The following is a 13,861-nucleotide window of genomic DNA, read 5'->3' as shown; positions in this document are numbered from 1 at the left end:
ATGCCATATTGTATCCAGTTTTGAATGTGACTGCTCAGTAAAGATGTGTAGCAATAGTCCAGAGGAGAAGAGCACTACAAGGGATGTGGAAAACATGACAAGAGGAGAAAGACTGACAGGCTTGGTGCTTGTTTAACTTTAATAAGTCTCATAAGAAGCTCTTCAACAAGCTTCATGTACGTAAAAGGCTTGTTGCAAACAGGAATATAATAATCTGTTTTCTAAATCTCCGGGGAATGGAACAAAAAAAAAGCTTGCATTACAGGAATAAGTTTCAGTTTGAACTTTTCAACAGTGAGACATGCAAAGTACTGGAAAGATTTCTCTTTTAGACATAACTTTGTGCTAATGGCCTGACCTCAGCTGAACCAATACCTTTGATATGAGAGTCATTGCATCCTACTGAATACAAGTCCTCATAAAGTTCATGCACCAAATGACTGGATGTGGGATCACTTCGGGAGTCTCAGCAGCAGTGAGCTCCATGCTGGCTTTATCAGACACTTACGTCTAGCAAAATCCAGTGAGTTTCAGTATAAAGACTCAATGTGGGCTATTCCATCCGGGCTTTGCTCATGGCATCAGTTTCTTCCCCTCTATTTTCTTGCTGCCTGAACTGTTCAAGGAAAGTTTGTTTGCATGGCAGTGAGAATGGCAACACATTTTACAGTTTCGCTAGGGTGGCAGAAAAATAAAAAACTTCTTGACAACCGCTGAGATCTTTAACAAACACAAGAAATCCATGGCTTGGATGTGGTATTTATTTAAGCACCATTTACTATCTGTCTCTTGGTTCATGGGTAGAACACTCTGCAGAGTTAAAAACCTTTCTTTGTATGGCTTAGAGTGGTCTTCATTAGATATGCTACTTAGGCTTTCATTGCAATTTGATGTGCTGAATGATATGGCACTTGCTTGTGATACATTGCTTTGTTTCTCCTATGGTGCCATTGCCCAAGTGCAGGGAAACATGTTCTGTTGAATCTGGTGCCTCTGACAGCGACTGATCATATGCAATCAATGCTAATTAAACCTATTGATCCCATGGATTCATGTCAGACCTGAGCTTCTTGCATTGATTCAGTGTTGCATCACCAGCAAATCATCATTTCTGAAGTTGGACTGTCAAGTTCTGAGATGAGGCTACAGAGCACAGAGGAAAACAGAAAGGCAGGTGGTATTGGGGTCTGTCCAGCTAGCAGGAACAGTGGCATCTCTCAGTGATTATGGCCTTTTGATTGTATACCCTCCTGGACTAGGGAACCCATAGAAAACATCTGGGGACAGATCCCCACCACCTGCATGCTCAGAAGTTAGCACTCTCCTTTCAGATATCAAATATGTTTGTATTGTGTGTAGGACACTAGCTGCAGTGTCTTTTGTTTTCTGGGGGTCTGCAAAGTTGTGTTTCCTTTGATGTCTGCTAATATGTAATATATTTGATTGATCAACCACAAGACTTTTCAAAGACTTGAAAAACTGGTGGGTGCTAAACTCCACTCAAAGTGAATTCAGAACCACTCTTCTGTTTGTGAGCCTGGAAATCTGCTGCTGACTTCAAAAAGCATACAGAGAACAGCAACTACCACTTCATTTTTGTTTTGCCAACTCAGAGACACCACCATTGAACATGAGAGCGCTCTGATCAGCGCTCCTGGCTTGGTGACCTTCAATTCTTTGAGCATTGCTTGTAGCCATTGAAAACTAAAAAGCTGAAGTTCATGCAGAGACAAATTGAGGGAAAAGTAAGTAAATGCTGGGATCTAATCTTTTAGATTTATGGTAGTCATAGATTGTAGCCATAAACTTCTAAAGACAGAAGGAGCCTTTGTAACTTTTGCTTTGCATAAACAAGGTGGAGTGTTACAGTCATACCTTCAGATGAGCTAGACTGTGGGTTTTACAGACTTCAGGTGGTGGAGAATCTGTCATATCCTCAGGTGAACTCTCCAACATTAAAGGTATGCAGCTTATCTGTAGTCAGAACTTGTCTGGCTTGAGCTACCAGCCTGTGAAGTGTTATGCATTTGTATGTTAAATTAAAGAGCCCTCTGCCCTTATATATATTATTCTCCTGAATTTCTATTTGGAGTTTTTTTCACTCACTGCTTTTACATTTCATTACCGTTTTGCTGCAAGAGTACAAAGTTTCCAAATGAAAGTCCTGTGCAATTCCAGGCGACAATGCTCTTCTCCACACCAGTCTGTTTGCAGTACAGTATGGGGTGAAGGGAAATGCATGCACAACTCCCATCAATGCAAATGCCAGATTTAATAATTATTCCCTCTCCCTCCTCCCCGCTACCCCCCCAACTATGGATTATATCTAGGTCTGTTCACCGGGGCCTATATCCTAGCAGTTTGCCATTCTCTGATATTAATGCTTGAAGTTTTAATGAGGACAGGCAAAGGAGGGTGCTTAGCAACAATACAGATACTACAACAAACAAATACAGGATAAGCAGTTTGAGATTAGATTTTAATGCCATCTTAATGACAACACCAAGATCTAGTTATTGCTCTGCATAACTATGCCTCTAACACAGATGCCAGAATACTGCAGCACTATTGGGGTTTCCACTTTGGGAAGTGGGATTTTGGAAGCAACCAGGAAAAAGGGAGAGGAAGAGGTGACAGACAGCACGGTGTCAGGACAGAATTTCTTCTAGCTGAATAACATATTCAGTCTGCTCAAGCAGCTTGATGGTATGGTCACTTGCATTAATTTCTCTGGATTTCTCTTGGTCCCAACAGACTGGAGAATTACAGCAAAGGTATTGGCACTATTTATTAAAGATTACATTTTCTTGCAGGCTTTAACACCCTTTTTAACACCCTCCATTCATTCCCAGGAATGACAGGTATATTAACAGATACAATCAGGCTTCAGAAATTATGTCTGTGGTTTTTTGAGAGAGGACTAGTTAAACTAAGCGTGTGAAACCTGGTCGGCCAAAACCAAAGTGAAAGCTGTGAGATGCTATAAACTCCCCAAACAAGCTAAAGTCAGCTTGCCTTTTGGGAATCACTGGCCAAAAAGCAGAAGGGAAAGGTAGCCAAAATTGGAAATGGATCCTCAAGCCCAAACTGTGCAATGTAGAAGAAAAACAGTGAGATAGGATCTGAAGAGTTTGACATGGGACATGAGAAATTGTCCCTCTTACCACTTGTCTCAGATGATGCCCTGGAAGGATTCAGTGTGTTAGACACAAGCCTCTAAAAAAGACCACAGTTACTAGAATTTCATTCCCACACATGTCTGAAAACAGGGGAATAACCTTGTTTTTACTTGTGCCCCACTGCTAGTACTGCCTTTATACCATGCCCTATGCTAGACAAGCTTTAGAAAGGCAGGATGACTGCACATATTGAATGGGTCAGGAGGAATGCGGAAATAAGACAGCAGATCTGTTTGAGTCCAGAGAATGGATCAATGGCAGAAACGGGAACAAACCCCCAGTCCTTCAACATCTTTAATGTTGCCACCTTGTTACACCCTCTGTCTGACCTAGCGCCAGCTTCAGGAGCTACTTCACATGCAGTCCCTTATCATGCTGCAAATCTCCTCTGAAAAACAGCCAAGTGCAAAGGACTTACAGTTCATTGTCCTGCTCCTTTATCTCTGATTCTCCATGCTGCCACAGAAAGAGCCAAGTGAGCAAGGCACCATGGTCCCTTTACTTCTTTCTTTCCTGTGTCACACATCTTAGAAATAATCAGCTGCAGGAAAACCAAACAAACTGGTGTGACATTATTGCATGCCCATTACTGCCACGCTGTGATTTATCACTATGTGATATACTACTTCTATACTGAATCTGGTTAGTGTACCACCAAAAAGTGATGGCTGGTTTGAAAGCTTTGCAGAGGTCAGAGGCAGACTCAGTGTCAGAGCACTGTAAAAATCAGTTCACGCTAAGAATATCTGGAGTTGTGCTTTTGTCATCCAGTAAAATTTCAGCATCAGTTCAGATCTTATTCTCCTTGTGCTGATCTTTGCTACAAGGAGAAGAAAATGGCTGAACAAGACACTTAATGGTCCATGTATCAATGTCTCAAAGCCTTTCTCTCTCCCTTTCTCTGTGAATCCTGGAAGCACACGTTCATCTCCCAGCAGGCCTGACTCAGGCCCTTCTTCTTTCCAGGAAAGACACAAAGCTGCAGCTTTCTGTACGTTGGCCAAAGGAGAAATAGGAAACAAAGGAGACAGAGGGCAAAGTCAAGCATTTATAAGTGAATGAGAGGCTTTTGATGAGAAAATAATGAAACGCGAAGATAATGTCAGAGGGAGTAGCCACAGAGAAAACACCCACAAAGAGCAAAGCTAAGGAGAGGTGGGAGGACAATGCTAATGAGAGACTAAGGGAAGAGAGAGCAAAATGAAACAGAAAGGAGTCTCAGCAAATTTCCATAATGTAACACTGATGAAGCCTTTTATGGTTATAGACAGGGATTCTCAGAAATGTTCCCTTGCAGGAAGTTTGCATACTCATATTTTAAAATCGCTGAACACTTTCCCAGCCTCCGTAGAAGTGGAAACCTTTTTGCTAGTGCTGCATGCTCTAAATCTGGGCTACCCCTGTGCATCACCAAGCTCCGGCTACCCCTGTGCATCACCAAGCTCCATGGAGCAATATCACTGAGGTCTGCTCTGGAGGGACTGGCACATTGACTCCAGGTCCATGCTGCCTCCAGAGGGTGTGATAGCCCTGCACTGAAACTGCTCTTCAGGAGAAGCAGGGTAAGAAATACGCTATGACCTGCCAAACCAATGGAGACATTGTTTTAATGGTACCTTGTGGGACCTGGACACAGGATGGTTCTTATCCAGAGCTAGACAGAAGCCTGAGCTGATTCAACCTGTGTGTTGGATGTAACATAATGGAGCGTAATGAGATTCTGAGCTACCTGAAGCAAAGCCAAATCCACAAGTCTGTATGGCCTTAAACACTTGAGAAATCTCAGCCTGCACCTACTTCAAGCCGAGACTCAAGCACCAACCCAGTGTGCAAACAAACAGCATGGATTATTGCTATTTATGTACCACCAGTTGTTTACCTGACTCTGTCCTCTCAGACTAGCTATTGTTCATTTTCTCAGACTGAACGTTTGGCCGCAACATTTCCTGAGATAGATCTATGCAACTATAAATAACAAAAAGATTATAGATGTCCCTGAATGAATTTTTGAAAGGTACACACCGCTGTTCAATACTAGTGTCAAAAAAAAGACTGCCAAAGAAATCATCTTACAGCAGAGAGAAAGCTTTTGAGCTCCACCGAGTGATTTTTACCAGACTTTTCCATCTGAAATACCTTTTGCTTGTGCAGTTGATTTGTACAGAATAAATCCATCTCAGTCACTTTGTGAGGACTGAAACCAGTTGTCTAGTCTCTCTGAGTCCTACAAAGTGACAAGAAATAGTCTCTGATCTCTTCAGGGCCTCTGCTGCAGACTTCAGGAGGAGGACTTTCCAGTGGATTCCCCTCAAAGTTGCATGAACAGTAATTGTATCCCCAGTCCAGGTTCACCAGCTCCCCAAAGCTTGCTGGAAGGGACCGTAGATGGTTGTTTCCCAACCAAAGCGTGTGCAGATTCCTTAAAAGACAAACATCCTCGGGCAGACTCTCCAGTGAGTTGAAGAGCAATAGCAACGTTTCTAGTTTCTCCAGATGCCGAATGCTGGAGGGGATTGTGCCTATTTTGTTGTCACTCACATCTAGAAAGGTGAGGCTCCTCAGCTGGCAGAGGGGTGCAGGCAGGTCTGTGAGGCTGTTGTTGGCCAGGTGGAGACTGTGCAGCCTTTGAAGTGCCCCGATTTCTGGAGGCAGCGAGCTCAGGCTGTTGTTGCTCAGAGTGAGCCTCTCCAAGTGACTCAAAGTGCCAATTTCAGCAGGGATTTTCTTCAAGTTGTTGGAGTCCACGTAGAGGCAAGTTAGGTTCCTGAGGTGGCTGATCTCTCGAGGGAGCAACTCCATCCGGTACCTCAGGCAGCTCTCTCGTTCTGGGCTCATCTCCAGGATCTGCAGCTGGTCCAAGCCAAAGACCTGCTCAGGAACCGACACCAGCTCTCTGCCTGAGATCTTGAGTTTCTTCTTCCTTTCATACTTCGGATCATGCTCTGTAAGGTACCTCCAGAGTGGATCGGGGCCTGTGGAGACACACCTGAAGGAGGCGGCTGCGTCCATTGACCCACCAGAACCGTGGCTGGTTGAACTGAGACAGTCACTGATGATTTGTTGCATGCTCCACGGACAACCTTTGAGGTTCTCCGTGGATCGACGCCCTCCGTCAGCTTTTCTCTCTGCCAGGCACGTTACCAACACACATGCAGAGTGTTTGGGTTGCTCAGATACATCCCACTGAGTAAACACTTGGCGTTCGCACTTGATCACGTGTTTCCCTTCCAGCTCTGCAGCGTACACAAAACCCAGCTCCCGGGCTATGACGTTGCCTCTCGCGACTGCAGCCAGTGAGCTGGTGGCAAATATCTGTCGGTGTTTAGAAAGTGAAACAGCAGTGCTGTGCCTGTGGTTTTCAGCAGATTGGTTCAAATCCTTGTTTGTGTGTAGCTCTCTCCTTCTGGGAGCACGCAGGGTGATGTTGTCTGAGGAATTCACATTGGTCAGTCCCAAGGGATTGCAATGGAAGCAGGAAGGCTGGGTAGGTAAAGCACATGGTAAATGGAACAAGAAGAAGACAGACTCATAGCTGGTGGCTTGGGAGCTGGGAACCACGAACAGATCCTGTCCTCAGGTCAGTTTGTGCCTTTAACATTCAGCAAACACAATAAAGAATACATTTTGAAATCTGGAAGTCCTTCTCCCTCCTGCTGAGTGTATGAACCTCTGCACCACGGAGATACTGTCTTTCTTGTGCTGCACTTGCTCTGACATATTTAAAAGCAAATTTTTATTCCTCGCTGGCATAGCTTTTGAGACACGTAAAATGCCAGGCTTATCCCAAGCCACTCAGCACAACATGTGATGTAGAGAGCAGGGCATTTTCTTCAAAGGAGAAAATTGTGGGTTTGGAGCCTCAGGCTGAGGGAGCCCACCTCTTTTACTTCTTTCTCTAATCCTTAAGGCTTTCAGCTAAAAAATGCTTAGCACAACCATTACAAATGCTTTTCAAGGAGAGGGGGTCTCCACAGCCTCCCACAGGCTACTAAAGGTAGAAGAAAATGTGTTAGAGGTCTGGCGTAAGCAGGTCTACCAGGTCAGGTCTTGTGAAGGCAGGGCACATCAGCTTTGCTTTCTCACCCTGCTCAGTTCTGATCTTCTCGACTCCAGGGAGCTTGTGTCCCAGCACCCAGGGGGGTGTGTGGCTGCACAGATGAGTGGTGAGTGCTGGGAGCCCTCTATGCAGAAGATGCCAACAAGATGATTTCAGGACCATTGTTCAACCCTCTGAACTTACACTTTAGGCTCTGCTGTTTATTGATTGGTTTTCAACCTGAAATACAGATTTCCAGGGCTGTCACATACTGGCTGTTACTCTTAACTTGGATTCAGAGTCCAAATACCATAAACCTATTGAAATCAAGCCCTGAATTTCCTCCAGATTAATTTTCAGCATCTGTAAGAAAAAACTATATCACTTGCCTAGTATCGACCAGTGTTGTGAGGCTGCTTTGGCATTATAAGCTCCTGGGATGCTGGTGGCTGGACACAGGCCTGCTGGGCTTCCTGAGAGGGACTGCACAAGCTATTGAGCTGGGGCTATTACAGTTGAGTGCACAATGGCATGAGCAGATCCTTGGGACACTGTAAGTGGTTACTCCTATTCTTTAGGATCATCATTAATGTCAATAGGGTCTGAAGGCTGTGTTAACTTCATCAAGAAAGGGTGGACATTTTACATGAAAAAAATTCAGCAGAACTCGAGAAAGTCTAATAGTTGTTCATAAGTAAGAATGGGTACAATAACTTGGAAAGATATGTACATTGGAGATGAATACAGCAGCCAAGGAAAAGTGAGATTTTCACTTAAGAGGGAAAGTTGCTTACCAGAAATGACAGACCTCACAATTAACCATAAAAATAATACTCAGTTAAACTCAACTCCCATCAAGAAAGTGCTGAAGAAGATATTGCAATGAGAGTCATTTCAGACTTGGACGAAAGCCATCTCCCACATTACTAAGGGGAAAAATGTATTTCTAAGAACACATTATCAAATACATCTGTCCTGTGAAATAAACTGAATTGCTGTGTGTGCTGCCTTCTTCTTAAACATGCTTATCTCTTCAAATCAAAACCCAAGTCTTTCAGACAGCACCTCATGCAGAGCCACAGCCGTGGTCAGAGAGAGGTTTTTGTGATGTTGGGCACTGTTCTCCTGTTGCACTTTTTCACAACTGGTGTTTGACCCTGGGTTTTCCTTTACCAAGGTGGCAGGTTCTTTTCTGCTCCATCTTGTAGGACATCCTTCTTCCTGATGTTGATCGCTGGCTCATCAGGAATGTCAGAGTATGATTAATGTCCCTCTGTCAAATTGTTCCCTTGTGCTTTCTAGATAAGCTTCATGATCCAAAATGTAAAATAAGAAGAAAGAGCCCATATTTTCAACACATGATCCCCTTAGAGACTCAGCAGGATATCTCATTCTCAGTTCAGACAAACTCCAATGAGAATATTGCCAGCATCAATATTTTTGAGTCAAGCTACGCAAGGCATTCAGAAGTTAGCCCTTACAGCGAAAATATGCTTTGTAAAGCAACTCTGAAAACCAATTTCCTGTTCATCATATCTTCATGCTTTTCTAATCAGTTGTTTCCATTTCACAATTCAGAAGACAAAAATCTATGTTTGTGACTTCCATGTTTAATCCAGATTGATGAAGCTAAACAGGCTTTCTTTTCCTAATTCAACTTCACCATTTATAAAGGTGTTGAAAGGAAAGTCCAGACTCTGATGGACCCTTATGACCCTAAGGAACTCAGACAGGTGCTGAAATTGGGACGTAGGAGGCAATCGGGTGGGTGATGCAGAGACTATTCCCCCAACAGCGCTGGCTCTGCAGAGACAGCAGCAAGGAGGACTCCTCGTGGTCTCTGATGGATGCTCACCCTTATGCAGGGCTGCAGATCAGGGCCAGAGCCTGCCTTCACCCCCAGGCTGGCTCTGTCCTTGTCCTGTTCTTCCTCCCCATGCCATGGAGCAGCAAACTTAACCCTCAGCAGCACTGGACTCCAGCTTACAGAGGCTGAAAGAGGTGGTAGCGGATTTTTTTCAGTCTATGTTGTTACTGTTGAGTTAGTGCAGTCATTTTAAGAAGATTTTCCTGCTATTCCCTGGTGCAAGGACAGTACAGGTTTGTGCCATAACCTTGTTTGTCTCCCTCCGAGTTGCCTGGCTGCTAGTCACGTAGCACCCAACATCTCATAATCTGTAACACATATATCCTCACACCAACTCAGTGGGAATGTGAATCAGTAATGGTGGAAGATAAAGACAGCTACCAGATCTTTTTTCCATTAAGACCTAGTTAATGTAGGCAACACAGCCCAGAGTGCTTCAGCTAACTACTTCAGGATCAGCTGAAACGCTCTCCAGGCTCCACAGCTCACATTGGAGCCACCAAAGTGCAGGTGCCATTGCCTGACTCTGAATCCCACTGTGAGAGACAGAGCGTGAGGTTCATGTACCTAGACATAATCACCTTACATCATTTGACGTGATACATAATCTCTCCTAGGGTCACCCACTGCAGATCTGGAAAGACTCCCCTAGATCCTACATCACATCTGCCAGTCGCCTGTCGCTGTCTCTGGCACCCAAGACATGGTTGGATGGTGATGCCCAGCTATGCCTAGGCATCAAGTTCTGCTCCAGAAGCTGCCAAAATGCAACCTATAGCAGGGCAGAGCTTGGCCAGTTTCCACATTAAAAGACTGAGACATCAGTAAACTCTATTTTCCTTTTTTTTTAAAAAAATAATTTTAACTATTATTTTTTTAAATTACCCAGAATGTAAAAGCTGTGCTCATCTCCCGATCAGTTTTGTGGTCAGAGCACAGAGCTTGGGTTTAGCTGCTACAGCATTTTTATTGTTTCTCTGGAAAAAAACACAAACATTTGGTTTAGTCCTGAACAGAGTAGTCTTGCTTTGATTACACATCTCCAAATAAACATGTAGAACAGAGCTCAGCCTTATACAGTTTAATTATCCCATATTAACAACAAGAGGTGGGAAAAGGACAGCTTAGGATAACAGCATCACAAGGCTGTACTGCGAAGAGCCACTCACAAGTGGCAAAGAAGGGAAATAATCCATTCCCTGCTACAGCTTCCAGGAAGCAGCTAATTCAAAACTGTTTAGAAAACAAGTATAAATTGTTAAATAATTTAACACACAAAAATGTTTTCCTCAAATGGTCCTGTTGTTTTGTTTTGTTTTGTTAATTTATTTATTTGACAGGCAAAAATTTTAATGGAATAATGGTCTGTTTGCTATAATTGCAATAATTTACACACTTGATTTAAAAACAAAACAAAAAACAACCCACAGTGACTGACGCCATAAAACCCAAGTGTCATTAGCATCGTTTTAATATGTAAATAATACATTGTCTGGCTCTCTAATGCAATTTTAACAGTATACCCTCTCTTACCACAGGACCAGCCAAAACAAAATCCAACAAAAATATCAGCGTATTCCTGGGTTTGAACCTCAGTGAACAGATTTTATGGTGATGTACCAACCCCTTTGTTGCAGAGACAGGAACATTGAGATGCAAAAGCCACAGCCCTCCCTTATTCAAGAGCGGTTAGAGGATTGGCCATCAGTGCTGTCCCTGCCCTATCTGCCACCTCCTGCCTGCATGGTCACCTTGCAAGATGCTGGACAGACAATACACGGCTGCTTCCAGCACACACAGTCACCTGCTCAGGCACAGTGGCATTTGCGTTTTCCAGAGGGCAACTTCTGACCATGCCCAGGGCTGTACTTGTAGGTTTACTGTCTGCCCAGATGGCAGATCTAATTTGGAAAGTAGTCACAGGCCACCTTTCCAAAGACTGCAAATACCCATGAACAGACTGAGGCAAAAACTGTTGCAGCTTTTGGTGTTTGAGCTTGCAGGGCAGAAATCCTGCAAATAATACACCCTCCTTTCTTACCTTTTATTGCAGTGACCTTTTAGGCACATTCACATAGGGTGAAGAGGTGGCAGCTTTAGAAGCCTCCCTTTGATGACTATACCCATAGAAAGTGGGTGGCTGTAAACACAGGTCTTGATCAGGGCCTGCAGCATGTGTCTTGTACTCCTCTCACTAGCGACAGATTATGCTTGGTAAATGCCATTTAACTGGCTGGAAAGAAAATGAGATTTAAGAAAAAGCAGGGAAATGGCACCCACTGAATTCAGGGCACAGTCTGGGGTGTCTCCAGGAACAGACTGAACAGACAACCATATGCTAGGGAATATGCTGGAGCAAAGGGAATTAGGCTACGTCCCCTTTTCCAGGTGGAGAAGCTGCAGAGCCATAGTCTGTGCCTAACCCATGTAGATCTTTTAATTGCTATTAAAGATACAGGTGCGTCCCTCGTGTTCCTAACACAGACTCTTGGCAAGGGCTCCAACCAACACTCAAGTGAAAAGGGTTAGCCAAAAAAACCCCTAGATCTCCTTCAACTAGATACCACTGCACCATCTCACCCACTGGGAGTTGGACTAGATGAACTTTAAAGGTCCCTTCCAACCCAAACTCTATGATTCTATGATTCTACAATCTCACAGGGCTGAAAGACTCTGAAATTTGTTTAACAGAACATCGTTATGTATCTACCCTTCACATGGTGCACTGGTGTGTATTAAAGTCTATGCCATGCAGACACACATGATGAGAGACATCTACAGAGGCTGAGGAGTCACTGTCATGACAGGAATTAAATGTCACATTAACATGGCCCAGTTAACATGTTGGACCTCCATAAAACCTGCTCATTGCCATCACATTTATTCAAAACGATGTCTCATGCCATGTTGGGAGGTATGTCTTGCATAGAAAACCTGTTCGGCCTCACCACTGGAGGGATGAAGTCTCACTCAGCCTGGACTAGGAAAAATGGTGCTGTTAAATACAATGTGCTCAACATGCTTGCTTAATACTGAAATATAGCAAGCTGACCTAAGATGCACTACAGTAACAGATATACCATTGAGAGTTACTTAAAAGCGGTAAGCTTTTCACTTCATGATATTTTCACTTTGATTGGTCTTTCCATAGCAAGAAACACAGTAAAATCAAATCAAAGAGTTTATTTGCATAGGAAATAGCAAAAATAGCACCACTGAGAGGTACACAGTAAAGACTTTGTTTAACCCTGGCATGTGAACATGTTATTTAATTTCATTTTTCAGTAAAGCAGAGGAACATTTTGTCTGCTACTGGGTGAGAAAAAGACTCCAAGGCTGGCAAATGGTTATCTCTGAGCTTTAGAAGTGGGGTCTGATTCTGGGGTGGTCATAGACAGCTGTGGCTTATGCTCAGCTTAGCCAGCTTGGAAGCACCATGCCATATGGTGAACGTGCCAGCAGGGCAGGGTGCCTCTTTACTGTCTCCAAAAGATCTGATGAGATTTCCAAATACATTCAGCACTTAGTGCCTGTGTCAGGTTCATTACTCCAATCTCTCAATACAAACTGCTTTGTGCAGAACAATTTTGAAAATACAGCTGCTTTGCTGGCTGGCACATATGTCCGAGGCCTGATCACCCCTCAGATCTGCACCTTGGTTAGAGAGTTAAACTCACAAATGGCTGAAGGTTTTTTCAGGCTCCATCCCCTCTTTACTTTCTCTTTGCATTCTCAAGTTGATTTTGGCAATTAGCTGACACGGGAAAAGGGACAGTGTCTGACTTTTTGCTTTCTCCCTCAAACAAAATTTCCTCTGGGTTTCTGAAGACCTCCTTGTTCTTACCCTTTCATCAGAGATCAACCTTCTCCTAGACCAGCCTGCAACTTCTCACCTACCCTCTAAAACACGACCTGCCGAGTTATAATCACAGCAGATCATCCAAAACAGTGGAGCTGGGTCACACTTGGCTTCCTGAGATTTTTAATGCCAGGTGATTTTCTATGCTGCTCTGGCTGGTTTTTAGGTGAAGCAATGGTAGGGAGCTCTGTGTGTGCTGACAATGAAAAGGAGATTTGGCATCCCTGAGCTGATGGAGGACAGCATCGCGGCTTTTTGCAGAGGCATCTCCCTGACAGAAAGAAGCTAAGCTCCATCTGGTAGGACCAAACCCTCCAAGTACTGAAGTTCTTGCACAGGGAGCAGTGAGGAGGTTTAGATCACCTCTGCGATTTCTTCAGGCCTTACTGTGAGATCCCACATGGCCCCATAAAAAGTAACTCCTATAGGATTCACTTATGGGCAGAAAAACATTAAATTTAATATGGAATTTCTGGGAAACACACATGGGCTGTTCATAACTGTCTGTCCATTGTGAGCTGAATGTACTGGAGACCTCTTCCCCAGCTTTGGCATGGCTTTGCCTTCCTCCCCTTCATGTGGATGGCAGATAGCACCAACAATCCTGCAATCAGCCTGTGTCTCACAGTTAATGCCCCGGGCTGCACACTGCAGGATTTTATTTCAGTTTCAAGGGTGAGGCATAAAGCTTTGGAAAGAATTAACCAGATAACAGACAAAAATTTTGGATTGGAATGGTTTTGCATAAACAGCTACAGAATGCATCAATACTGTTATGCTCTTCAAAAGAGGAAAAAAAGTTATTTTTAATGTTGTAATATGCCCTGATGTTAGAGAAAACAAAAACAAATTCACGTATCACATCAAAGATAATAATAATAATTATTATAATTCATAAAAATAATCTGACCGACCGGCAG

General features: G+C 43.7%; 1 protein-coding gene across 1 annotated transcript; it reads right to left on the bottom strand.

Moving 5' to 3' along the window:
- Nucleotides 1–5,387: 5,387 nt before the first annotated feature.
- Nucleotides 5,388–6,245, bottom strand: LOC140648691 (uncharacterized). The gene has a single exon (XM_072855049.1). It carries the CDS (start codon nucleotides 6,243–6,245, stop codon nucleotides 5,388–5,390), a length of 858 nt encoding a protein of 285 aa, XP_072711150.1.
- Nucleotides 6,246–13,861: the final 7,616 nt, after the last annotated feature.

This window comes from Ciconia boyciana, chromosome 2 (genome assembly GCF_034638445.1).
Source record: "Ciconia boyciana chromosome 2, ASM3463844v1, whole genome shotgun sequence".
Classification (NCBI taxonomy): domain Eukaryota; kingdom Metazoa; phylum Chordata; class Aves; order Ciconiiformes; family Ciconiidae; genus Ciconia; species Ciconia boyciana.
This window is presented reverse-complemented; position numbering and strand designations above follow the sequence as displayed.

Coding starts and splice junctions, on each gene's coding strand:
- LOC140648691 (XM_072855049.1), bottom strand. CDS start 6,245: ATGCAACAAATCATCAGTGACTGTCTCAGTTCAACCAGCCACGGTTCT.